At 36.1% G+C, this 27,781-nt stretch overlaps 1 protein-coding gene across 2 annotated transcripts in view; it reads left to right on the forward strand.

Annotated features, from left to right (window-relative positions):
* The window catches only part of ANGPT1 (angiopoietin 1), a 154,330-nt gene that overhangs the window by 66,917 nt on the left and 59,632 nt on the right, over positions 1 to 27,781 (forward strand). For both annotated transcript variants that reach the window (XM_032713788.1, XM_032713789.1), the window contains exons 3-4: positions 2,801 to 2,922; positions 11,374 to 11,606. In XM_032713788.1, the coding sequence (XP_032569679.1) occupies positions 2,801 to 2,922; positions 11,374 to 11,606 (355 nt within the window). The remainder of the gene's footprint in view (positions 1 to 2,800; positions 2,923 to 11,373; positions 11,607 to 27,781) is intronic.

The raw sequence follows: 27,781 nt of genomic DNA on the forward strand, positions 1-27,781 counted from the left end.
AAGGTGCATATTTTTTGTCCTTATTTTTGTTGACTTCCTTATGATTTTTGTAGCATATAGTGTGTTATCAGCTGCACTGCTTTCACTGTTCATTTAGAATAGGGGAATTAAAGTATTGCAATTGTTTGTTTGTTCTTCTAGCATATGTTCTTCTTGAAAGATCCTATTTTCTGTTTTAATGTCCTTACTTATCTTTATAATATCATTACCAATTTGTAAAGCATTCACATTAAAGTACACTGAGAAATAACAGTAATTATGAAAAACAGACACACGTCTTACACATGTTCCCTGCACCTCTTCTGCTACATCTTGGATAATAGATGAATATTCACTTATAAGCACTGCACTGTGATCTCAAATTACCACAGTTCCTTAAACATAGTATATTGATTACAAAAGCAAAAAAGGTGAATACCTACTAACTGTAGTATCATATATTCAGTAAAGGAAGCATAGGAACTCTTCTTATATCCAGAAAGGACTCCGTAGGTGTGAGTGTTGAGTACTCATTCATGGTTTCCCCCTTTAAGCAGGTAAGAGACAAAATGTACATTGCCTCTGTCTCACTTTTCCTTTGAGGATTCACTTCAAGGTAGAGTTATCACTGACAACTGCATGGAGGAGTGAATAATTTCCTCCTTTTATCCCTATTGATGGAGAATTTAAAGGATGTTCAAGATACCAGCTTGTGGCTCTTCCTTCTTGCAGTACTTGCACTGACTTTCAGCTCAGTGATGGCATATTCTATCTCCCTTGTTTCAGCAGCATTAGAAAGTCCCTGTAGTCCCTGGCTCCATCATCAATCAGGAAAGAGTGGTGCAGGTGGCTCAAGAAAGTGAAAAATTACTGCTCTTGAAGTGATGGAGGCAACCAGCTGCATGGCTGAGTGACCAAGGTCTGTAGCTATTATGAGAAAGGCATGTCTCGTTCTCATGCTTGTAATAAGCAGTGTTCATGCCAGAGCAAGGAGTAGTCTGAAGGACTGAAGACAGAGCCTCCATCTCCTTATTTCTCAGTAAGCCCTCTCAATCCCTGATCCATCTAAAAACCCACAGATTCCCTTTAGGCTTTCTTCTCTACATGAAGCTCTACTGACATTTTGCAGGCTGCTCCACAGAGATATCTTCTTTGGAAATCTGTTTATTCTTTCTGGACTTGTTATCCCTTACCAATCTTCATAATACATTTTCAATTTCTGCCAGGTCCTTCTGTGATGTGTCTTGGCACTTCCAGGATTGTGTCCATCTTGAAAAACATAACAGCTCCATACTGATGATTTTCAAATTTTTCAATCTCTGTACCCTTGAGAAAGGACAATTCGTGTTGCTCTGTGAGTGTCAGTGATTTCAAACAAAAATAAGGCACTGAACTGAGCTTGAGAGCCATTCTCATTGCTTTATGTTGTGTAACAAATTGCTGCCAGGAATGCTATGGGGTCCTCAGCAAAAGAAAGACATGGACCTCTTGGAGTGGGTCCAGAGGAGTGCCGTGAAGATGATGAGAGGACTGGAGTATCTCTCCTATGAAGGCAGGCTGAGAGAGTTGGGATTGTTCAGCCTGGAGAAGAGAAAGCTCTAGGGAGATCTTACTGCAGACTTTTAGTGCTTTAAGGGGCCTCCAAGAAAGATGGGGACAAATTATTTAACAGGAGCTGTTGTGACAGAACAAGGGTTTTAAACTGAAGGAGGGTGGATTTAGATTAAAGAAAGAAGGTTTTTACTGTGAGGGTGATGAAATACTGGAACAGGTTGCCCAGAGAGCTGGTAGGTACTCCATCCCTGGAAACATTCAAGGTCACATTGAATGGGGTCTGAGAAGCCTGATCTAGTTGATGTCCTTGCTTATTCTAGAGGGATTGGACTGGATGACCTTTAAAGTCCTTTTCAACTCAAACTATTCTATGAATCTATGCATGAGAAAATGTTATTTAAAATCCTATGATGATTAATATCCTTCCAAGAAAAGTCTGATAAATTCCATTAAAGAGACATAATTTTTCAGAAGTGATTGCATCTCAGGTGGTGTGTGCACACACATCCACAAAAACTGTTTACACACTCCTTCAGACTCTATGTAATGAATGGCAATAACCAAAAAAAATCAACTAACATTACTTAATATTATTGCTTTCACTCTTCAAAACATTCTGCTATTTCTGCTTTTGAACTATTTTTGTTAGAATCTATTCTCTTTCATATGGTTAAGTCTTCTTTTGGTCTGATATACTTTTTGAAACTTGTGCTGCTGATACAGACCACCATTAAAGTGAAAGAGAATTGTATAAAGCAATATTTAGGATCGCAGTGCTCATTTTAAAAGTCTGTGCAAGAGTACAAGTAGTGATCACATATGCAGACACCAGACTTCTGCCAACACTGCAAAAGAGAGAACTCAGGGGAAAGCTAAAGTAGGAGCTCTATTGACAAAACAGCAGAGGCAACACTGACTTCAGTCCAAGTACTCCTTCACTTTTTTGGTTTAAGCATGCTTTGTAGGAATGCATGTTTGAGGCAAGCCTCTTGGTCTTTCCATTGAAATGAAGCTTGTTTGGCAGTCACCTTGCCTTTTTCTGCTGGTCTAGTATTATTCTACAGTAAACAGGTTGCCAGAAGATCAGCTGGTATATATCAGTGTAGCTTGATTGAGTTCATTTGCACCAGCTGAGCAGCTGAGGTTAAAAAAGGATTTAGAAACACTTTTTGAAAATCGTTGAATCAGAATGAAATGGTTGTATTATGCTGCTATGACAAAACAACAAGGGCAATATAAACATCAGTGTTTTTAATTTATCTCTAAGGTGCTAAATCAAACATCCAGACTTGAAATTCAGCTACTGGAAAATTCACTGTCAACATACAAGCTAGAAAAACAACTGCTACAACAGACACATGAAATTCTAAAAATTCACGAGAAAAACAGGTAAGAATGAATCTCTTACACTCTTTCTCTGTTCATCACAAGGTGGTCTGTGCATATTTTCTTCTAAGCAACCAGTGGAATGAAAGTAGCAAATATGGTAAGTGGAAAGCAGATGTAATGTTTAGGAAATGGCTAAAAGACCTAAGGTGTGTGAACTTACACTATATTAGCTTCTGTATGATAAACGCAAGCAGATTTTAACCACTTTTCATGTTCACTGTAAGTTCACATCTTAGTTTGCTTCATGACAACTGGGTCATATGACCCAGTTCCTACTACCAAAAGGATAGGGATAACTTTTATGAGCACTTTCAAGTAGAAAAATATTAATAAAAAATGATGAGATTTTCAACTATCTTAAAGTGCATAAGAAACAGAAAATATTCAGTAGTTCATCTCTAATTTTAATGAATACAAATATATGACATGTAGAAGGATCTCTCTCCTTTTGGACTCAATTATATATAGCATACTTGGAGCCATGTTCCATTTAAGGAATAAGTCAATGGTAAACATTTGGGGTTTATGTTGAAGCTGATGAAAAATCTGTTTAGCAGAAAAGTGAGAGTCAAGAAACAGTTCCAATGTTCCCTTTTTGTGGCACCTGAAGTCATTGGACTTGGCAATTCAGTATGTCAGAGAGTGTGTGTGGTGGGTTGACCCTGTCTGGTTGCCAGACGCCCACCCAGCCACTCTCTCACTGCCCCTCGTCATCAGAATGGGGAGAAAATATGATGAAAAAGCTTGTGGTCAAGATAAAGACAGGGAGATCACTCATCAGTTACTGTCATGAGTAAACCAGCTTTATTTACTGCCAATTAATAACAGTATAGGATGGTGAGAAACAGAAACAAAACCAAAAAGACCTTTCACCCCTACCTCCCCTTTTTCCCAGGGTCAGCTTTACTCCTGACTCTTCTCTCCCCCCCATGCCATGCAGGGGAATGAGGAATGGGGTTGTGGACAGTGCACAACTCTTTACCTGTCCTTCTTTCTCATGCTCTTTCTCCAGCATGATTCTTTCCTACAGGCTGCAGATAAGACTGCTCCACGTGGGCTCTCCACAGGCTGCAGCCTACTTTTGGACATCACCTGCTCCAGCATGGGGTCCTCTGTGGAAAAAATCTGCTCCACCATGGTTTTTCCCACAGGCCATAGGGTTCTATCTGCTCCAGTGCCTCCTTTCCTCCTCTTCTCTGATCTTGGTGCCTGCAGCACTGTTTCTCTCACTTTTCCCCTCACTCCTCACACTGTACCCTGTGGTGGGTCAGCTGGAGCTGGCTGGAACCAGCTGTGCCCTATATGAGGCAGCCCCAGCGTTTCCTCACAGAGGCTGCCTCACAGCCCCTGCTGCCAGCACCTGGGCATTGGCAACCAGTACAGTGGGAAAAGCCATTCCCCTTCCTGACTGCCCTTTGAGAGATCCACTGTACTGCAGCCTCTGTAATGGACACGGGAGGACACGGAGTGCTTTCACTCCACAGCATCACTCTCGACTCCCTTCTAGAAAGAACAACTGTGAGGTCAGTCTGACTAGGACTGTGGTTTCTATTTCCACTGTCTACATCGACAATGACAGAAATTATACAGCTTTAAACATGAGGCAGATACTGAAGCATCTGATACAAGTTTTAGAGGACTGTTTCAATTGAGATCAACTGGTTTGTCAAAAAGCGCAGTGTGACACTGGTGCTGCTGGACAGGAATCAGCAACTGAGGCAGGAAAACCTTGCCCAGGGCTATACATGAGGCAGACTAACACCAAGGTGGGCAAGGAGCTACAGAGTAAAGAAGGCAAATTCCAGGTAATTGTGAAAAATAGAAAATATTGTTACAAAGAAATGTGTTTGTTAAATGTGTCTAGTAGCAAAGCAATTACTATTGCTAGTGATTATGAAAATCAATTTAATGTGTTTAATCTAACAACTGTTTATAATCAGTAATTCCAACAAATATTATTCTGGACAATTTGGATTACACTGAAAACTCTTGAACTCCACAGATGTCCCTTAATCAATCGGAAATGTCAATAAATTAGCACAGGATTAACTTTGCCTTCAGCCATCTCAAAACTAAGTAATCACCTAAAATATTTATCTGGGCTCTCCCTGTAGTCCACAGAGAGAGTGGGTATGGGCAGGAGGCAGTTCATTCTACATATTTTACAAATCTATATCAAATTAGGATCAATCCAAGCATTAGTTAAGTATATAAATACTTCCACTTTTATCTGCTGCAATCTGGTTAGCAACAAAATTTTGTTGGCTGCTCAAGAGACTGAATTTTGTATAGTTAATAATTTGAATTTATTTATTTACCTTAGTAATGTATCAGAGTGTAAAGCCTTCATGTCAGTAAACAAATAAGGTTTACTTGAGTTGACCTTTGACTTGGCTGACATTATGATGAAATGGTCTGTGAAAAGTCAGAGGAAAAGGAGGACTATCTTAAAAAGCACACCTTACTGTTTCTCTCAGAGGTGTGGGTATATGTGGAAAAATGGAAAAGCATGTGGAATTTCATCTTGCAATGAAGCAAGAATCTGGCATGCACTGTGTAGGTTCTTTTATACTCTCCTTGGGAGTGATAAAATTAGGGAGGGGGCAGTGTTATGATTATACTAAATACAGATCATCAGCTCTTGTATCATCATCTACTCCTGACAAAGAACTGTGTAGTCTTGGCCTTGTAGGTTCTGATCTTGAAATCAGTTATTTGTGTGTCAGGTTCACTGTAGGACAAATCTTGGTGACCTCAGCAGATACTAGGTTTGCGGACATGCCATTGATTTTATCTTGTTTAAATTTAAACAGTATTTACAGATTAGCCATCAGGCTGTTTAGTAGCTATTTGCAGTTAAATTCTCTTCATCCCTCTCCATATCACTTTCATATCAATAAAAGAGAGAAAACCCCTTTTATCCACATTACTTACATGGACTGTAAGCTTTCTTGGAAAGGGCCTTTCTTTTGCAGCAGATTTATACTGCAGTGGGAACTAGTGTAGGAACTATTGTCATTGCAAGAATGATTGAAACAGGTGGTGTACTGTGAGCTGATAATTTCTTTCTCTGTGCTAAAATTCCTCCATATAAAATAAAAATAGCAATTTTATTCACTTTCTAAGAAGTAGATTTTGAATGAAAGTAATACAAACTCTTATAGTAACAATAATTCATTGGTGAGGTACTATAATAACTTGTATATTATCTTTAAATAAAACGAACACTGCCTATCGACAAGGGACCAGTGCATGTTCTTTACACTAGAAATATGTCTGTTCTTGGCCTTTCTCTTTATTTCCTGTCTCTACTGGGAAGAAGGGCCAATTTTTTTCTTTTTATCCAGTGAAGTGAAAGATTTTCCATGGCATAAGTAGTCACATTTGCCCTAGAATCATGTCTCTATTGAGTGCTCTCATGCCATAAATAATTTAGTTTTGTGGGTTCCCACCCACTATAATGTAAATGGTGGTTTCTTCCATTGCCATTTTTTTCTCCCACAAGAGCTTTCTAAATGTTATTTTGATTTATTCTTGAAAGACTTTCCTGCTTAAGTGGGTTATGAGTTCCATTTTTCCCCCCAGAGTGTACCAGCTGCATTTAACTTATAGTATGCCATTTGTTTCAATATGCAAGTGTAAAAAAACCTTTTTGTTTACTGAAACAAAACAAATGAGGAAAAGTATAATGGAATTCTGGATTACTTTACTTTTCCGGTTACTTCATTTGCCTTGAGAAATATGGGGACACGTATTTTCATATTTCCTTAAACTGTTCAAACAATATCAGACCACCAAGGTAAGTATGAGTGATCAACACCTAACAATACAGGGAAAATTTCACTCATCTAACAGGAAGTACAAAGAAACTGTCTCAATGAGAGAATAGTGTTCTTACACTCAAAAAAACCCACTGAAATCCTCTACCTGTTTGTCTTCCCATATATGCACAATAAAAGAAACCTACATATTTATGGCCAAATAATTTTTTTCTAGTATGACATTTATTTGTTTTTATTTACTTGAATAGCTCAACAAAGTATATGTTTTATCTGTATATTTAATAAATCTTGATTTTTTTAAAGATTATTTTAATGAGAAAGATGTCCATCTCTAAGATCTGGTCTATATCCTGTTCTCACATGTCTAAACTGAGGCCTCTGAAAACAAAGATTAAAAATATCTCTTGAACTCCTGTGGTCTGGAATGGATTAGCGAATAAACTACCTACCTTATATGGCAAATTGTCTAAACCAGACTTTCCTTCCTCTCTGGACAGCTACCAGAGTGCTTCCTATATGTTCTACTTCATCACCTTTCAAAATGACAACAGCTTTCACTGGAAGTCATTCTTAGACTTCTGTTTGGTGTTCTACCCTCTCCAGCATTATTAGAGAGCTTTTTCTGAATCAGCTGGACAGAGCACCGTTGCACCAGGCATTCCACTGGCTTATACACTGACAAAGTCAACACACCATTTGTATGGTTGAAAATAGATTCCTTGCCCGACCAAAATCACTATATTAGACATTGAGATACAGTTATTTTTTAGGATAATTAAATTTATCTCGGTTTGGGGTGTGCATGTGCATGTTTGTTTTTAGTTTAATTGTATTCTAGATAATGACTCCAAAGAGTCATTGTCCAATGGATAATATTGGAATTTACTCGTGTTAACAATATTTTTTTCATCACGATTTCATTCTGTTCCCCAAAAGACTGATTTATTTCCCCAGGTTGAAGGCTGCAAATATAAACCCCACATATATATGCATGTCTTTATATGTATATATAATGTATATTTATATGATGCTTCTAGTGGTTTATTTTTATTGTTTTGTAGTTCCCATGACAGTTTCATCTGTCTAGATCAGTAATATTTTCAACCATATGTAAATTTCAAACATATTGGAAACATATAGGAATATCAGATGTGTAGGAAAGGCATACTTACTGCAAAAAAGAATGATAAAATTTTATGAAAAGTGCTATAAAAGAATGTTTCAGTCAGCCTTTACAGATTTTTGGATTCATTGATATAGAGACAGCCTTCTTTTTTTTTTACTTTAATATTTTATGCTAGAAATAGTCATTAATGAAAGCTAGTAGAAATAGTTTCATTTTAACTCTGTTTTCATAATGCTTCTTTAAAGAATTCAGAAAATATCTCTAACAAGCACTCAGTAAAGTTATTTCTTCATGGCAGTTGTCTATTAGAAGTTGTCTGATCTCATAAAAAGAGACAACATAGTGGTCTTGCAACTGTTAAAAAGAATAGCTTTTTTTTGTAATAACTTTCTATCTGTTCCAAGATTTTTTTTTTTATGAGATCCTAGAACTTCTTTTTTTATTATTTTTATTTAAATGAGTTATAGCAAGTATTAATGTAACAATACCAATGAAAAATTCTGGCCACGTTGGAGACAAAAGCCATAAGAGCAGCTTTTCTCATGCTGTTTAAGGATTTCCTCCTTTTGGAATAGGCCAGTTCAGAAATCCCTGATCTATGTGAAGACTTTGCTTTTGTTCATTTGGAGCTTTGATAAAAGGTTTCTCATTGATTCCTAGTGAAACAAAATGAGTATTTTGGACTTCTTCCAGGAATACAGGGAGTGGTCCTATCCTCAGGACTTACTCTTATCTGATATAGATTTATGAATATAGAAAGCTCATTGCATAAATGCATATGCATTCCTGAAAACAGCTTAGTTTTGCAGTTTATAATAACAGGACTTTTAATCTACATAGCAAGTTGTAAAGGAACCAAATGCTGTGACACTTCCATCTTTCCACCACATGTTGACACACCACTCAGAAATGTTAGGATGTACTATTACTAGAGCTGTAAAACATCTGCTTGCTGTCTGTCTGTGTAGATGCCAAACTGTGAAGCTCTACGCATTGTCAGCTTCTTCCTTCTTGCTCGACATGGCCAGTGCTGCTGCAAATAAGACTGGCTTCACCATGGGTTCATTTACTGTGGTCTCAGGAAGGCCACAGTGGGAAACAAATAATCCAATACATAAATTGTGGCTGTCAAAGGCTCTTTCTTTCACATGAAATCATTCAGTTATGGAAATCATTTTGTTGTGGACATGCAAATAGAATATTGTGGAATTAAGGAAAAACATTGTACTGTACTATGGTATGGACAAAAATAAAAGGAACTTTTTTGTCTTTTCTTACTACTTAACTCTAAAGCTATATTCTAGCTTCCAGAATGGTATATTCCCTTACATTGATAATATAGAACATTTCAGTGGACTGTAAGCTGTCAGACTGGGATGTGGCCCCACCTAGCACCCATTCTATTACAGACTGTGCCCAGGACCCACTTTGTTCCTATGCCAAGTACATTGACATAACTAGTCTATCAGAAAAGTTAAAATCTAGAGGATTTCAATAATTTCTGTTAAAAAAGTGGAAAAAAGTGGATAGAACTGATAAATATCAAATGGAACATTTTTTTTTCAAGCAATACTTTTTGACTAAAACCAAATCCATCTAAACATTTTTGTCCACTTCTTCCTAACTAAACTACATCTGACCTTCTGCATAACAAAACTCCAAAATTTTCACATAAATATTCTCAAATGTGAATCTAGAGCATGGTGTTTAATGTTAGAGTTCAAGTGATGAAAAAAATCAGCCGCAGGTCTGATTAAGTGTTAAAATAATTTATAGTCTTTGGCTTCAAAATCCATACTTTGTTTCAGATTGTAACTTTCTACCATCTCATTCCAGTCCACCAAATCTTGTTATGCTTTTGTTACTAATTAATGAGCCTTTTAAAATGAAATATCATGTTCCCCTTTGTGTTTGGGACCCCATGATAAATCCCCTTCCCATCCTTTTTTTTTGCTCCCTTTACCCAGATGCTTCTGATTTTCACAGAACTAGATATGTTGATATTACAAAGTATGTTTTCTTCAGTATCTTTGTAAGTCCCACATTTATAAAGTTTCAGAAAAAAAAAAGATTTACTACTTGGTTTCTTTTTTTTTTTTTCAGCAAACAAACAAACAAAGTTTGATCTCACTCTAGCTTGTACAGCAAATCCAGGGCCTGAATTTAATCTTTGCATTGTTATCATCTGCAATATCTCATATTAAGGCTCTGTGATATCGAGTAGAAACAACTCCATATGGATTTTATTACATTCTTCAGTTAGGTTAAATGACCTGAAATTATGCAGGCATTTTGCCACTGATCTATTATCCAGAAGTAAAAACAAAGGTGGAGGGAGAGTGCAAATAAATAAAACCTAAGACTGACTTGAACAGGAAGCAGTTTATTGGCAAGTTTGTAACCACCGGTTGGTTTGTGGGCATGAGAAACATCTCTTTTGGTGTATACAGTAGAATCCCTAAAGAGAAAGTAGAAGAGAGATTAAATTACTTTCTTTATCTAATATTAATAAATTCTTTCTGCTAAACTCCCACCACAGCATCAAAGCACTGTCATGAAAAAACTTCTTGTTCACTGTTGACAGATATTAGCTGTCCTTTATGTCTACACCACCTCTATTCTTTTAGATATATTTCAATATGTCTTTGATCTTTGCAAATTGTACACTTCAGCACAGGACAGAGTGGGTAGTAGAAAAAGAATATTATCCTGAGAAAGTGTTTCTATATATGTGTAAAATTATTTATACAAATTGATGTGAGCATGTTGCATAGTGTGATGCCCAACAGTTTTCTGTCTGAGGAGCCTTTTGTGGAATAAGAAAACATCACTGGGGAGTGTGGTGGAATACGTATGTAGACTCAAGGCAAACAAGGGAATCTTACATTAAAATGCAAATTTTTTATTTACCTTTTGGGAAAACAGTACTATTCTTAATGAGAAAGAAGCTACCACTCATCTGGAGTGCAATTCTTATCCCAGTGTCACAGACCACATCAAATGGTACTTTTATCATGGGTTCCATATCTCTTGATGGTCCTCCATAACTGCCAATGCTTATCTTCCATTCAGTGGCAAGGCCCTTCGCAAGCTCTTTCTCAGTTTGCCCCTGATTTTTGTCTTGTATCATATTGACCCACCCATATCGCTCTTCAATGCCCTGCTCTTCTCCCTCCTCTGCCTGCCTTAGGCTTTTCTGCCCGAGGTTTTATGTACAAGTATGTGGGTCCCTTCCAACTCAACATATTCTGTGATTCTGTGTTACTGGTCTTATGCTCGTGTCCTTAGACAAGAGTAACACCTACATATGCAGTTCCATGCACTTTAAGCAGTACAGTACGCAAACATCACAAAATGGAATCTTAGATATCAGTCATATTTGGCTACTTGACAGACAAAATCAGTGGGCTGAATTACTAGATGTGACATTTTTAGAATTATTGAGCTAGGTAGTGAATTATACCATAAAAAAAGTTCTCTTTTTTGTATTCTTAACTATTTTGGCTTGAAATAATATCTACTAATTGTTTGATTTCATTTTAGCTTTCTTGAGCACAGAATTTTGGAAATGGAAGAAAGGCACAAAGAGGAGCTGGCCACTTTGAAGGAGGAAAAAGAGAACCTACAAAGCTTAGTCACACGACAAAGCTACATAATCCAGGAACTAGAGAAGCAGTTAAACAAGGCAACAAGCAATAACAGCGTCCTACAGAAACAGCAGCTTGAATTGATGGATACAGTTCACACTCTGATCACCCTCTGCTCCAAGGAAGGAGGTAAGAATATATCATTAAAAAACATTAGAAGTACTAGGAAATTTCCTCTGAAGTAAGTCCTGAATTTTTGGAGAGGCAGAACTTAATTAGCTTATTCCAAGAAAGAAAAAGACATTATAGTTGAGGACAAGAGAGCTGATATGAATCCACAAATCAAATAGATTTTAGACATTGCTGAGGTTGACCCTTGTACTAACAGCCATATTTGATTTTTTTAATTTAGTGTCATTGAGTTATCATACCTCAACCATAGCTAGGCCATAATTCCATCGACTTCACATTAGACATATTGTTTTGTTGCTCTGAGTATCTGTCTCCTTCTGTTGGGAGTAATACAACCAACTGTGGGTGTTAATTTTACAGATGCCTATTCTTCATTTACTCTAGTATTCCCGTACAATCAATGGAGAGAACATGACAGAAAACAAAGTAACTCAGAATTTTTTAGATATATGTGGATTATAATGTTGATGACCTCAGATTTAGGCACTTATGGTGCTGTCGGTAGACATCCAAAAGATGAATATCTTCACTTGAATGAAGATTTTATTTATAATAAGGGATTTTATAATAAGATTTTATTTTATTTATAATAAGGGATAATTTTTCTTTCTTCTGCCTTGCTGTGTTTTGTTTGTGTATCAAGCACACTCCAAACTGTTGCCCAAAATTGGCACTTAAAAGAAATCTCTCAGACTCAGTTTATGAGTTTAGAAGTCAGACATTATTTATTCTGCGAACCAAGTATACCGGTAATAATTTTGCCAAAGTCTACACCATGACATTTCAGCTACAGTTTACATGTTTGCATTCCGTGATTATTCATTTGTGTTTCTCGCCATCCTGTTACATATTCATGACAATTCCCAACACTTATTAGCATATATATGTATCCTTATAAGGCCTCTGAAGGGCTTCACTGAGGGTCTCTGGGAGTCCTTTCCGTCTGGAGACCCCAAAGTTCTAAGTGACTGCTTTATGAACTCCTTTAAGACAATGCACCTGGTTGTGTAATACCACTTAAGACACTTTGCTTGTCTGATTTCTTTAAATTGAGGCACAGTAATTTTCTATGGGACATTCTATTGCAAGCACTACTGGTACTAGTTCTGTTAGATCTCAAAATTCAAAAGAATAAAGATAGAAATAACATCCTTTGAGAGAAAGTGTTGACAAAGACTCTAGGACAATTCTCCTCAAGTATGCCTTTCTTAGTAAAGAGTTTTCTAATAGCAATAGAGACAGAAATTCAGGTAGAATTTCATTTTTCATATGCCAAAGACATTGCAGAGTGTCTTGGGAAAGACATTCCTTTCGTCAGAACTGTTCAAGGGAGATGGGTGAATGGAGAACACTGTAAAGAATGGAAACGTGACACTGGAAAGAATAAATTAGTAACTATGAAAAACAAGGCAAAGTAATACAGAAATGACAATACAAAAACCCTTCTGAGAAAGGATACAGAATAAACTTAGAGAGAAACTGTAGATGTGTGAGTTGTGATAGTCATTCAGAGAGTGTGGAAACATGGATGAAGGAGGTCTATGAGAGGTTAAGTACCAGCAGTACAAAGACTTCAGTAAATTTGATCATTGTAATTCAAAGTGCCATAAATTATCTAAAAAACAAACAAAAAAACCCCACAAAAAACCCCATCAAATAATCACACCATCCCACCTATCGAAAATTCGTCACCTCTGTCATTATTCAAAGCTCTGTCTAAGAGTTGGAAGACGTACTAGATCACTCAAACTATTCAACTCAAGGCACTGTGAGTTTTCTCTCTGCTATATATTCCCATGCAACTTGTGTGGCTTAAATCTAAACTGCTCAAGTGATGAGGATTACATCTCTTCCTTTGGAAGTGTTGCATGCTTGGGCCCATGTTGATAGACTACTTTTAAAAAAAAAACCCAATTTTTCCCCTCTCATGTTCATTCTAAATGTTCCCTTCTGCTCATTTTGTTATATCGTTCCCTAGCATTTTGAATTAAATAACATGTTTCATAGTAGACTATTCTCATATCAGTAGAGAAACATTGTGATGCAATGCAAAGCCTTCATTATGTTTTATGTTTTTTTGGCAAAGAAACCTGGCAGGGCTGTGTCCCGAGTGTTCTAATAAAGCTCAGGAGTATTTTAAAATCAGTATCGAAATGAAAGATATATTATTCTCATACAGAGATATACTGCAAGTTCTTTTTAAGGTTAAAAAGATTTGGAAATTTGGAATTTGATTCAAAGAAAAAAACAACAAACAAACCAACATTTTTCCTAAACTTCATTTCCTCAGCTGCTTCTTATAAAAACTGTGAATGAGGAATACAGAAGTGGATGTTTTAGATTGGGCTCCTGGGTACTAATTCAGTACCTGAAAATCTGAGTTTTCAACAGTCTTTTTAACTTCTGAGGAACTGTGGAGCAAAGGATGCTTAGCACAGTTATATGCCTAAATATAAATTAAAAGCCTAACTAAGACCCTTGATTTTGGACTCCATTACCTTTTGTGTATTATGTTCAGAATTTTCCTTGGATACCGTTTTTATTTAAAGAGAATAATTTAAAGAGAAATAATTGCAGAAATGTTTCCACTTATTGTCTGATTAAATCTAGCTGACCAACATTTTTTGATAGATACATTCAGAGCTGAAAAAGGAGTCAGATAGCTGAAGTTAAAATAATAATATTATCCTGAAGCACAACACAATTCTAATGGAGACTAAATACAAAAGGATTTGGTTTTGCCAAAAATTAAAGCCAACTTCAGTCTGTGCAAATATATGTTGAAGATGATTTCCATCTCCATATGCATGCTGGGAAGTAACACTGGAGATACTCTTCTAAATTCACACCAAAATATGAAACTTAGATAGTCTAACACAAGTCTTGAAGTGTGTACTAATGTTCAAAATAAAAAACTTTCTGCAAGCACTGGTGTTTCTTGGGAGAGGGAGAATAACAAAATGTGACACATAGATAAGTGGCACCCCTTCTTTCTTATACTTCATAAAATCTCAGTCATCTAATTTCTTAAGTGATATAGTAAAAATGGAAATGGACCAGAAAAGAATAGGACAATGGATAAATTAGAGACCTGGAACAATTTCTATATGAGGAGAGAGAGCTGTAACATGTAGAACTATTAGAGAGGAGAGAAGGTATGTGGGATACTGTCATGGAAGTGTACAAAATAACTAATGGTAGGGAGAAAAGGAACAGTCAGTAACATTAAGAGATATTTTCCATTGATAAAAGTCATTTAAGTGTAGGTTACTAGATACCATCAAGATCAATAAAGATTTTTTAATTATTAGAAAGCTGCAGAGCTACAAAAGGATGGGTCCCCTTAAGAACTTTGGGTTTTTAACTAGGGACAGTTGTCTTTGAAAGGAAGCACAACTTAAGTGAGGCATGAAGTCTAGAAGGCCAGATTGTCAAAGATGAATGATTTTAAGTACCTTTATTGGATTTTCAACCGTAAAATAAAAATGTAAGTAAATATATTTTATATTACATGTATGTCTATATATTTAAAAAAAGATTAGCCATATCAAGAAACCTAAAATTCTCTCCCAAGATAAGTCACAGACAGGAAAATTATTTTATTCTTCTCGTAAATCATAGTATTCTGGATTTTCCAAATTGTGAAACTGAAAAAAGTAATAATACAGCTAAACAAATTAGTTTGAAAACAATTTGGTGATAACCATTGTTTTTTGACTACAAAACATGAGATACATTTCCTCCAGTAATGACATAAGCATATCAAAAGACTTATTTTTAGATTGATTTGAATAATTTGGGAAACTATCACAAGTTTGCTTGCTAGGAGCCTGTGAATAATATAGCTGATTAGTGTAGAGACACAGGGCTGAACAAAAACTGCTTTTGTGTAGTTTAACACTCTAAGGACCTTTGCTAACATAGTCCCTAGAACTGGATAACAACCCTAAGAAATCTGCTTTAGTGCTTCCACTGTGTCTAAGCAAATATTAGGAGAATTTCTGAAGGATACAAAGGCAAATGAGAAAGTGGGAAAAAAAACATACAAAAACCCCCAAACCAACCAACCAACCAACAAACAAACAAAAAACCCCAAAAAACCCAAACCAAAACCAAACAACCAAACACTACCACAAAAAAAAAAGTAAAATAAAAGTCATACAAAAGATAAATTTTTAAAATATAGGTGAACCTAAATAGAAAATTCAGGTTCCATTTTTAGTGTCAGTTTTGGTACAAACCAGTTTTGGGATGGGGGCCACCTGTAAAACTTGGAATTGTTTGTGAGTTCAGTTTCCAAAATACCACCCACCTCTCTCCCAGTGTGAGCAATTCTGATTCTAGAATTTCAGTTGCATGAAAGCCTTAAAGTAGACACTGTAATAGGTCACAAAGCCTACAAAGAGTCAAATAAATGCAGAATACTCTGGGAACTCACATGCCTCTGCCTTGGCCTGTGTCTGTGGCTAAATAGACTTGTCAGATTGGCTGTGCATATTTTAGGCAGGGGCAACAACCTCGGCAGCAGCTGCTGATAAATTTCTATAGTAGAATTTCTAAACTAAACTTACAAGTGAAATGGTTGTTCAGCATAGCGAATATTAAAAATAACTTTTTAAAGATGAAGTAATCTCCAAATTGCAATATAGATGAATGTATGAAACTCATACTTTTCCCCAACAAAAGATGAAGAAACAGAATGGTTGATGTGAAGGTCTAATTAATCACCATAGAGATGTTGCATGACTATAGTTTCCAAGACTATAGAAGTCCTTCACCTGTAACAGATAAGAACTGGATAGAAATCACATTATTCTTAGGAAAGGTCATAAAAGATTTTGTGATTATTGTTCATTCCTCATATACTTTGAATATTATTAGTCTTATGATTGATAAAGCACACTGCTGTCACTGTCAAACAGTACATCTGTAACACAGTAAATAGTTTAGTAATGGACTTTTTAAGCGTCCACATCAGAAAAATTGCTTATGAAAAGGATACGTAGTGCTGAGTAGAGAGTCACATGAATATTACTAAAAAAAACCCTCAATGACAGAACAAAGCATACACTACAAATTTTGTTAAGCAGTAGGTAATATCATCAAAGGTGTGTATGCAAGTCCAGACCAAGCAGTTTGGAAAGTATGTTGGTCCAGTAAGAAATTATGCTTCAAGCCAAATATCACGAAAGATGCCCAGTCAAAAGTCATGTATATTTTCAAATGCATTGTCTTTTTATTCCACTATAAGAAAATAGATTGAGTTTCTATTGTGTTAATATTAATTTGCATAACTTATGGTGGTTGCCCAAGTACTCCTACCCACAGAACAAGGGAATGTAAAGTTCAATGGGAAAGTATACTTAACCATAAACTTATTTTCCTTTTCCACTTTTTTTTGGTTGTTTTTGTCTGTCAGACTGCATAATAATACACCTTGTTAAAACATTTGGCCAAAACTTATATGCTTCAGAAAACTAATTGAACAGTAGAGAAAGTTTTGTTATGAATGTCTGGTTTTATGACCTCTTAGTAAAAGAGAAATGAAGCATTATCTTCCTCTTGAATGCTGACAAGAAACTGAGCTTAATTCTCAAAATGATACATGTATACGCTAAGATTTTACCTCCCCTGAAGTGCCTATTGAGTTCATGAAGTAAATAACACAGTTAGTGGGTCTGGTATTTCAGAAAAAGTACAAATCTCCTGGTTTATGAGTAGGACAAGCAAATATGTTTAAAAGTTTATTTGAATGGAATTCATGATTTTAAAAGGTGTAGCAATTAATGTATCCACAAAAAATTAAACAATAAGTAGTTTATTCCCCTTCTTGGACTGAAGTTATTTTGATGTTAAAGTTTATGCTGAAGTGAAAAGAATGAGAATAGAATGGCAACTTCAAAGAAATGACCTGAAGGTTACAGGCATGGGGGAATCTCCATTGACAGAAGCAGAATTACCCCAGCAGTGATGCTGCCCTACTTCATTAGTCAGACTTCAAAGACACCTTTTATAATACAAATTGTATTTTAAAAACAAAATACAACAAAACAAACATAAAAAAGAAATCCTTGTGGGAATACAGGACAGAAAAATGGAACAGTAGTTTTAAATCTTAATATTTAGACTGTGTCCAATGAGACAAATTTTCTATCATATATTTATTCAGCCATTTATTGGAATACAATAATGAGGATATTTAAATCCAATAGATTTTAGACAGCAGTGTAGAAGACCAAGGTTGTATGACACAGGTCTTGATCATTTTTTTTCTGTTCATGGAAAGAATAATATTGGTACTCATCTGAGACGTATTCTGAGGTGACAGCGTGTTTTATCTGGGAACATTTCCCTAACAATACCTCTTAATTTCTTAAGCACATACCTCCTCTTTGTACCTCATCCTTGACGTTATTAAGGTTTTCTTCAACATGATGAAACATAATTGGTGAGGCAGAAATCCAGAGTACATCATATCAGTCACTTCTTTATTTTTCTTCCGAAGCATAGAATCAAACAAAATAAGATTTTGCTATAGGTACAGAAGTTTCTTACCAACTTTGGTTGAAAGCTGTAGGTTTGATGTGGGTCAGGATTGTGCTTGAAACACGGTTTTAAGAAAAGAGTGCAAGAATGAAGTGACTCCTAATTTTTTCTTATACCAGAAATTACATTTTTGTTACCAATATTTTATAACATACTGCAATGTAATAACAAAGCATGATGGTTTTCATCTATTATTTTTTATTTTTTCTTAATTAAGAAAGAATCAAAAAAAACCAGACTTGACAAAGTCAGAGTGACACCAGAGCTTTAAACAAAACCCTGTCTAATGCACTGAAGTCATCTGTTGTTCCACACTTATTATTTTCAGTCATGAAGTCCTACATTGATCCCCAAGGATGTCAAAGCAGATAGTTTCAACTAAGGTTGACAGTATGTGTTCAAGAATACAGAAAACATCCATTTGCTCAGTGTCTCTCTACTTCTTCCTACTTTCGAGATTTTATGAATATGAAGTTTCATTTTTATTAAGATGTACTAAAGCAGTAACAGAAATACCTTTAGCTTAAAAAGAAATCAGAAAATCACTATCAGAAAGCATCCATCCATAAAGTTCACTATTATAAAGATGCATTTCATCATACAATCTGCTATTATCTATATTTTGAAAGCTGTGGAAAAATTGAATCGTTATTTTGTACTCATTGTCATGGAAGAGAGGTCCCCCCATCCTTACTGTAGCTCGATTCTATTGAGGAAAGTGACCCACTGAACTGGAAAGTACTGCAGGGCTGCAGTCAGGAGCCAGGCTGACTTCATAGAGTTGTGTGGATGTTCAGTTAAACAGCACCAGCTTTATTGTGAGTTACTTGGTTTTTTCTGTTCAGGTACTACAGATTTCTTGATTCTCCTGGAGAAGCTCAGAAAGCTCAAGTAGGAGTTTTTGGGGGGGGTCAGTCTTACCTGACTCACCTAACATTTTCAGTGTAGTTTTAGAGTTCAGTCAGGACTTCCTTTAAAGTCAAAAACGTCACTTTTGTAAAGTGAATTGTTTTACAATGAGGTGACTTATCCATCTGCAAATACCCTTTTTTCATATTATGTGCTAAATAGTAATTATATTAGTGCGGATATTTATGTGATCAATATATATGTTGGGACAGATTAATTTTAATTTTGTTTTTTTCTAACCCTGAAAAAATAATATTAATATTAATTCCAAATCATCATGATTTAAAAATAGAAATATTTTCATACCCTGCTTGGGCCAGAATACCTTAATTTCAAAGTTATGTTTTATAATAAAATGCAACAAAGTATATTAGGTAGTATCAAGCTAGGCTGCAGTTTAACAGAGTTTCAATACTGAAATAAGTCAATTTGAATGTGCAGCATCTGAAATTTATGTCAGTGGAAAATACCTAAATTTTTCAAAATAGAATTTGTGGATTCTGATATTTTATCCCTATTAACTTGTTGATGATCACAGAAGGAGGTCAATATTTATTCATACTGAAAACCATAATATTTTAAGTATATATAGTCACATTTAAATTCTTGATTGTTGATATTACAATCAATTACCCACCCTCCTTCCTACAGTACAGGTCAGTGCCAAATCCCTCTTCACCCTGCTTTCTGAAATTAGTATTCTTCACTCACACCAAAGATATTACAGAGAATATCAGCATATATAAACCTACTAACAACACTCTTGGTGTCACCCAAATGGCTTATTAGTGAAAAATTTCTTTGTATGCATACCATCCTTCAGCTGGAAACATTAAATGCACATTAGAGTGCCTGTGTGGAAAAATATAAATCAATTAAAGAAATATGGACACTAGAAATATTAAACAAAGCCAGCAACTTAATCTCCTTGTAACAGTTAGTGAAAGACATCCTTAGTTCTCCTCTCAGTGAATGGGTAGTTACTCACAAAATTGCTGTCTCAAGCAGAAACTCCTAAGGAACTGTATTGCAGCTGGATAATTAAGTGTCTTTATCTCTTTGTAAATGGGCCATAAGGCATTCTATTTCAGCTCACTAATGAGGACCACTTTATGGTATTCCTAAGTGATGTCTTTCAAATGCACAGTGATTCCAAGTATTATTGTTCTTGCCAGTCACTAAGGCTGGATTTATTGGGAACCAAACTTGATAACTGTTGATAATTTATTAGGTATTAAACAATTATGCCCTGGAGAGGGTGAAAGCTCACTATGTTAGTGTCATTTTCCAAGACGGAGTTAATTCCTGCAGCACTACAGGAGGGAAATTCTGCTTTAAATGATTTATTTAATAAGTAGTTGGATAGCTTGAGTGCTCTTGTTATGCAATTGTTTACCTTTCTTACTGCAGACTCTTAGAGTGTGTGTGGGAGGGTAAAGTAATGTTCTATTAACTGCTAAAACATTTCTATAGATGTTAATGTGAGACATCTAATTGGCTACAACTTTTCTCTTTCCTCCTCATGTTAAAATATTGATCCGAAATTCTTGTATGGAATGAACCTTAGTGTTCCTAACAAATCTGTTACTGGACTAGATCATAGACTGAGTAGAATCATTGTAGCCCTACTAATTGCATTTCAGAGTGGCCTGGTCGTTATGCTGGATACTTAAGCAAGATTTGCACACCTCTTTGGGCCTTCCACGTGCAGTGGGTAGCCATTAAGGGTCAGGGGTTGAGGGCAAAGGGACTATTTTTGCTTTTGTCATTTCTCCTTGAAACAGTATCCTTCCACTTCTCCATTCAGTCCAGGGGTTGTAGGGTCAGAGGGTAAATCAAGATCGTTGAGCTTCTCCAGCAGAATGATAAACTTGTATAACAAACAAAGAAACAAAGCAACAACAAAACAACCAAGCAACCAAACAAAACCCCCAAGCTTTCCTCCCTGCTTCCCCCCTTTACCAAACCCAAATTCTTTCTGCCAGATCTCCTATTAACTGATGCATTCTGTGCCTATGGAACCAGTCTACAGCCAACAGATACAGCAAGAACAGCACTGCTCCTGTAAGTGACACTGTCATTGCACTGTGTCTGGGGTTAAGACTGAGTACTCCCTTAGACATCAAAAATGTTCATGTATACATATATATATATATACTTATACTGTCATAGTCTGAATGTCTAAATAAAGGCCAGCATTTTCCATTTTCCATTCTAATCATTCAGCAAATGAATGTGCCTGAGGAAGGAATTCTAAAATTTTATTTTCTCCTATCTTTTAAAATATCAATGTATGTTCAAGGTAAGCTCCCAAGGAAATCTTAACTGAAAGACATGGGAGGTGTTACTTGCTTATTAATGGTCAAAAGAAAAATAGTATTTTATAAATTGTTAACAGAACAGACAGGAAATCAGAAAAACATTTGTACCACATAATTCATGATGTACTCAAACGCTGTATAAAGTATTGGAACATACATCTCAAAAAAAATAAAAGCTACAATGAGAGATGTTTGAATATGTGAAATAGCATTAATTAAGGATATGAGGGATACTTCAGGCAGTATAGATGATAATAGAAGGAGAAAGCAGTAGAAATTGTAGGTGGTGCTTACTTTCCTCTAAGAATGCGGAGTCACCAGTCGAAACACTGGTTAAAAGCTATCAGTAGGAGATTGTCCACCACATGGCGTGTGTATGGAGTTCCTTGGAATGGGACACCGAATGATTAAAATTAATGTGGCTTCAAAAACACAACTGGAAAATTGAATGGAATAAAATTTTTTCTAAGCCTACTGAATATGCAGATATTACATCTGGCAGAGGAAGTGCTTATGCTGCAAATTCCTGGATATGCTTTCCTGCATTTATGCTGTTCTCCAGTCATCTACCTTGGACATCTGTTCCTACTGAAGAACCTTTTTTGGGCCAGGTGTTAGTCAAACTCTTGCAAAATCTTAGAGCCCTCCTGAGGAGGGAAAGGCCTAAAGGAAAAGAAAATAATGATAAAATAAGTAATTATGAGGGCGTAAGAATAAAAAAAACCAGAATAGGTTGAAAGATCAAGTCCTGTGAGGCAGCCCCATGGCTTCTAGGGTCCTGATGCTGGAGATGGGACACTGGAGGGGCTGGAGCAGCAGTTTATCCTGGTATAGCTACTCTCATTACTTCATCTGGGAATAATGGGGGCCTTGACAATACAGTTTTATAAACTAGAATCTGAAAATTTATAATCTATAAACTTGATTATGGAACAATAGTTCCCAGAACAGAAATATTTTGTTCCGGTATATCAAAATAAACTTTTCCAATTTGCCATTGGCCAGCTCTTTTTGTCGTATTCAGAGCAATCTCAAAATGCAATTTTAGTTTGAAAAGCATTTTGGTGAATGCATACTCTGTTGGAAGGAAAATGCATGTCCAAAGCCCAGTTCTAAACTTCCTCTCTCCTCCCTGATAAAGAAATGTGAGTACACAAGCATGCACAACAATTTATCTGAGAAGACTGCTAGACTCCAAGACATGTAGAAGCAACTTTCCTATTAATATCCCTCCATTTTTTTTTTTTGCTAAAGATGATATTCAGACTTTATGGAGATGAAAATAAAACATAGCATTAGTACAGGAGTAAATAAAGTTGACATTAGAGAAAGTTTAAAATTCAGTGGTGGTAGCTTGTCTTTACAATTATTTAGATTTGGGTAGTAAATGCATATAAGTTCACATTCAAAAATCTTGCTTCGCTAGCTAGATGTTAAAAGTTCCTGATGTTTTATCAATAATAAGTAACTTCAATTCTTTTTTAATTTCATACATATCAGTGGATTGTAATTTTTTTATTTATTTTTCACATTGGTTGTATTGAGTGATTATGGTGGCTTTAATAATCCAGAAATATGTTTTGGAGAGGGAAAACAGATAGTGTGTAATGTGTACTTGAATCCAGAAAATAGAATCCAGAAAACATGCTTTCAAGTCCTTTTTGGAAGGCACAAATGTGCTCTTATACTGCTGTCATTTCAGTTTGTAGGCATCACTGTAGTTATCTGGAGAGTATATCTGACTTGAAATCAGCCTTCTGGTTTCTGTCGTTCCCTGTAATTTCTGTGACATTTGCAGCACAACAGTGTTGTCACGGAGTTTTCTTGTTGGAGGGAATAGCTGGGTGTCACAGTCAGCTGTTAGTTTGTAGTTTAATGTTTGTTCTCAAGCGGAGGTTGGTATATGCCAGACTAGGACATTGAAAAAACAGACTATACCTCTGGCTGTAAGTCAGCAAAAACTGTAAGTCTGCATATCTTTCCTCCTCAAAGCAAAAATAATCTTCACCCGTAATCTGTCAGATCTGTTTGTGCTTCCTGATGCTAAGTCTGGGAACATATATACATGTTTGGGCAGTGTTCCAGGCCTCTTCACTGGGCGTATTTGACTGACATCCTTTTGATAACATTAGCAAACTGTTCTGGATTTGATTCTTCAAAAAACAGGCGCTGTTTGTGATCATAACTGGAATTTTGTTGGTGCACAGCAGCTGCACCCAAGTGGCTGGGAAAGAGGTCAGAGACACAGGGTCTCCCACAGAAATGTAGGATTCCCCAGCATGCGTCTGGAACCATGACAAGATCAAGGCAAAATTTATTTGCAGTCTGGATCTAGACAGAAACTGCCATTTGGTAGTCCTTAAATGACCCTGTCCTGGAATGTTAGAGCTGTAGGTAAAATCCATCAATCTACAATCTTCTCCTTTTTGATTTTTTATAAGTCATTCAACTCAGGACATAAATTTTTACCTCATATGCTTTTGATAGAGCAGCTAAAATTTTATTCAATTATGTTTGCCAACAAGATATGGAGAAAGTCTTTTCCTTTCTTGCCTCAAAAGCGTGAAGAATTTTTTTAAGTGCCTTTTGGTATGTATAGTGATTATTAAATTCTATAAGAAAACTAGATTTATGTAAATGAAACATTAAAACAATTAAAATATAATATTTCACTAAGACACTAAAGCAAGCTCTGCGTATCTGTCCAAATAAGTCACTATCCCACAGAAAAACCAACAACTGCCTTTCATTTGCTGGCAGGATCACTAAAGGACATAATACTCTGGTGATTTACTCAACTGATTTCAGAAACATGGAAGTTCAGATCACAAATAATTTAGTAAATCTGAAGGTGATTTTGTTGATTCAGTCAACATCAAGAACTGCAGTTTAATATTCTTTATTGCTTACAGACAAACTGTTATTCATTCACCAGATATCTGATGGAGACTTGAAAAGCAATGAGATAACCACTGAACTTTCTCAAAAACAACCAGAAATCTCAATTTAAAAAAAAACAAGTCTATTATTTTATTTTTTTCTTAGTTGAGATGAGGTTAGATAATTTTCATACACCTAGGAAAAAAGATAGATATTGTATGTTTTCTATTTGTACTTCTAGAAGAGAACATTAGATTACTAAATGTTTCAGAAGCCATTTATTCTTAGCAGTCAGCTTGTATTTTTTTAAAACTTTGGCAGAAAAGCAAACATCATTTGTGATACGTTAGGAACTAGTAAACTAATTCACTATTGACTTGATTTTACAGTTTATAGCAGATATAGTCTCACCATACACAGAGGCACACGTAGCTAACAAACAGCTAAATTTGCCTGTCTCTTGATGTGGGAAAAGGCCTTATATATCTGAGCTCTCACATTTGCAAGAACAGGTAAGTCTTTTTCAGCGGCTACAGCCTGAGGTGCTGACCCCAGCTTTCTGCTGGAAGTTAATGCCCTGTAAGCAGGTGCAGCAGAACAGCTGCTCAGCCCTGGCAGTTCACAGCCTGTGGGTCAGCAGAGACCTCATTGATTTGGCCCCCTGAGCAGTTATGGATGGTACTTGCTGTGCTGCATGGACTCCGGTCGTCATCCACGGCACTGAGGAAAAGAAACAGCTGAAAGGCTGATAACTGGAAGAAACAATTCACATTAAGTGGAGTAACACAAGTAGTGTAGCCCAAGGAGAAAGTTATTGGGCTAAAAACTGACCAGAAGTCTTTTGGAAATGCAATGAAAGGAATTATTTTTCTTGTTAATTTTCCTTCTCTTCAAGAAAGCAGGAATTTCCGCATAGACTTCATTGCTTCAAAGGATCATGACTTCATCACCAGTTTATTAATCCAGGAAAGACAATAAAAAAAAGCTCTCAAGGGTTCCAAATTTTGGCTAAGCTTTCAGGTTTAAAAAATGATAATATTATTTTGCTTGACATAGACTTGTCTTTTTCTTCAGGTGCATAAAACTCTGACATAAGCATTGTATTTGAAAACAGTTAAACTAACATTAGGAATTTGTGTAAAGTCAATTAAGATCTTGAAGCTGACAAAGAAAGGTAATGGCTACGTATTTTATTTTAGAACTTTATTTGAACTTTCTTACTTTTTCAGAAATTTACTTACACATCTACCATATGTGAGCCAATACATCATTCAGGGACTTCACTTAATGTATAAAGGATTCAAGGTCTATGTAATGTTGTAGAAAAAACAGTCTGGAGCTATAGTAGGTAAAAGTGGTTTGGAAATTGTATGGAATATTAAGTTAGAAAAACAACAGCAAACCTTAGAGAAAACATTTTTTATCCTAAAAGAACATTACCAGAAACATTCCTGAGTATTAATTTTCTGGCAACTTTGGGCTGTTCTTGCAAATTACAGTGTGATGTATTAAATAAAACTAAACTTTGTGCTGGTCATGCTTAATAAACTGTGTCACAACCTGTAATAGTGCAGCTCCTTGCGAAGGAACTTTTCTTCCACTGGGAGCACCAGCTCCTGAGAGAGGGATGAGAAGCACCCAAGGAAAGCCATCTTCTGGCTACAGTGGTTCCCTGAATAAAACCACTGGTGTAAAACCAGCAGGTATTGGGTTGCTTAAATTTTAGGAAATTACACGTCTGCTCTCTGTGATCTCAGCTACTTCAACTGTCTGATATTAAGAGGAAGGATGGGAAGAACTGGGCGTATCTAAGATATTTTTCTGTCATTTTCACCTTTGTCTCTTACACAAACAGCACTTTTATTGTGATTTTTTCAGTCTTTAAGCAGGAGGAAATAATTTATTTCTAAGGATGGTTCCTAGAGATCCATCTCTTTAGAAAGCTATTTTCAGAGCTATTTGCTCTGATATTAAAATCTTACCTGGTTTGAAATTTTAATAATATGAACTTTAGAATATACTCATGATTTCTTTTGTCTAACTTTCAGTTAAAAACAGGCCAAATTCAGGTTTCCTTGATTGACTCCTAGGTAGTTATTTCCAAGTGGTTTTCAGTGTGTGTATAACAGTTAAATAGAGGTAAGATAACCTCTCTACATACAGCTAATAAAATATAAGTACTTTAAGACTGAAGGAAATGAATGCTGCCTCTGCACAACTAAATATATTCTTTAGACAAGAGAGACTAATGTCTGCAGTTGAAACAACAGCATTAGAGAAATTCAGGCCAGGAAGAGTGGATCTATTCTAAAGCCCTCTGAAATCAATGAGGGGCTTTGCTTTAACTCCTCTAGGCTTTGGCTCCAGCCCCAAGTAATTATTCAGGTTGGACTTTGGCCACTGATACTAACAGAATCTGCTTACAGAAAGTACCACGAAGTCTATAACTAACACAAATCACAAAGACCTCAGTTCTATGTCTTATCTGAAAAATGGCACCTTTGAGAGTGCATTGTTGATGTACACCTTGCTGAGGACCTCACTCCCTGCCATCTCACAGGGAAATGTGTCATCTACTGTGTTGCCAGCACTACCTTTTCAAAATATGGCCAAGTTTCAAAGCCATTGATTTTGTAGTTGAAGTTCATATGCGAATATATGAACCAAGTTTTATTTGTATTGATGATCTTGAATAAAAATGATAAATATGCAAAAAATAAAAGGAAAGGGAGAAGTAAGGGATTTTTGTTTGCTAAAATAAAATTTGAAAGAACAATATAATACTTATAAAAGGCAAAGAATAATGTAATTTGTATGTAAAATGCCTACCTAGAGAAAAATACAGTCTTACTATCAGGATTGGATTTCTCACTATTTTCTATTTTCACCTTTTCACAGAATGACTGAGGCAAAGCGTTTAACCTTACTTTTCCTCAGTTTCCCCATCTGTGAAATTAAATTAATGCTAATTGATCTGGCAGGAATTTGCCATCCTAAAGTAGTGCTTTGAGGTATTCAAAGGGAAGAGAGTACATCAAACTGCAAACCCTTGGCCTTATTGCACACCACCGGGCCTGGATAGTCACACATGCTGTGCAGGGCCATTGCTTTGTTGCACATCAGTGTCATTAAACACCACTTCTGCAGCACAGGCCACTTCATTGAGAGTGAATAAGGCGTAGTCCCTTTTTCACCTATAATTCACACTTTCAAGCCAAAAGTGAACAAGAGGTGCCTGTCACCAGACGATGAGTGTGTCTGGAGGACTTAAATATTGTTTCCTTATTATAAGGATTAATGAAGTGCTGGTCTGAACCCTGCACAGTGCTTAAAGACATGTTTAACTTTAAGAATCTGAGCAGACTGATGGACTTCCATGGGAATACTGATGTGCTTACAGTATGTGTTCGGAATGAAATCATATCCTTCAGCATTGTGTGGGGTCATGCGACTTTTGTTTGTGAAAGTGAAGGAATGCTCTCAGTTTTTACTCCTTCTACAGGGAATCTCCTGGTT

This window comes from Chiroxiphia lanceolata, chromosome 1 (genome assembly GCF_009829145.1).
Source record: "Chiroxiphia lanceolata isolate bChiLan1 chromosome 1, bChiLan1.pri, whole genome shotgun sequence".
Taxonomy (NCBI): Eukaryota; Metazoa; Chordata; class Aves; order Passeriformes; family Pipridae; genus Chiroxiphia; species Chiroxiphia lanceolata.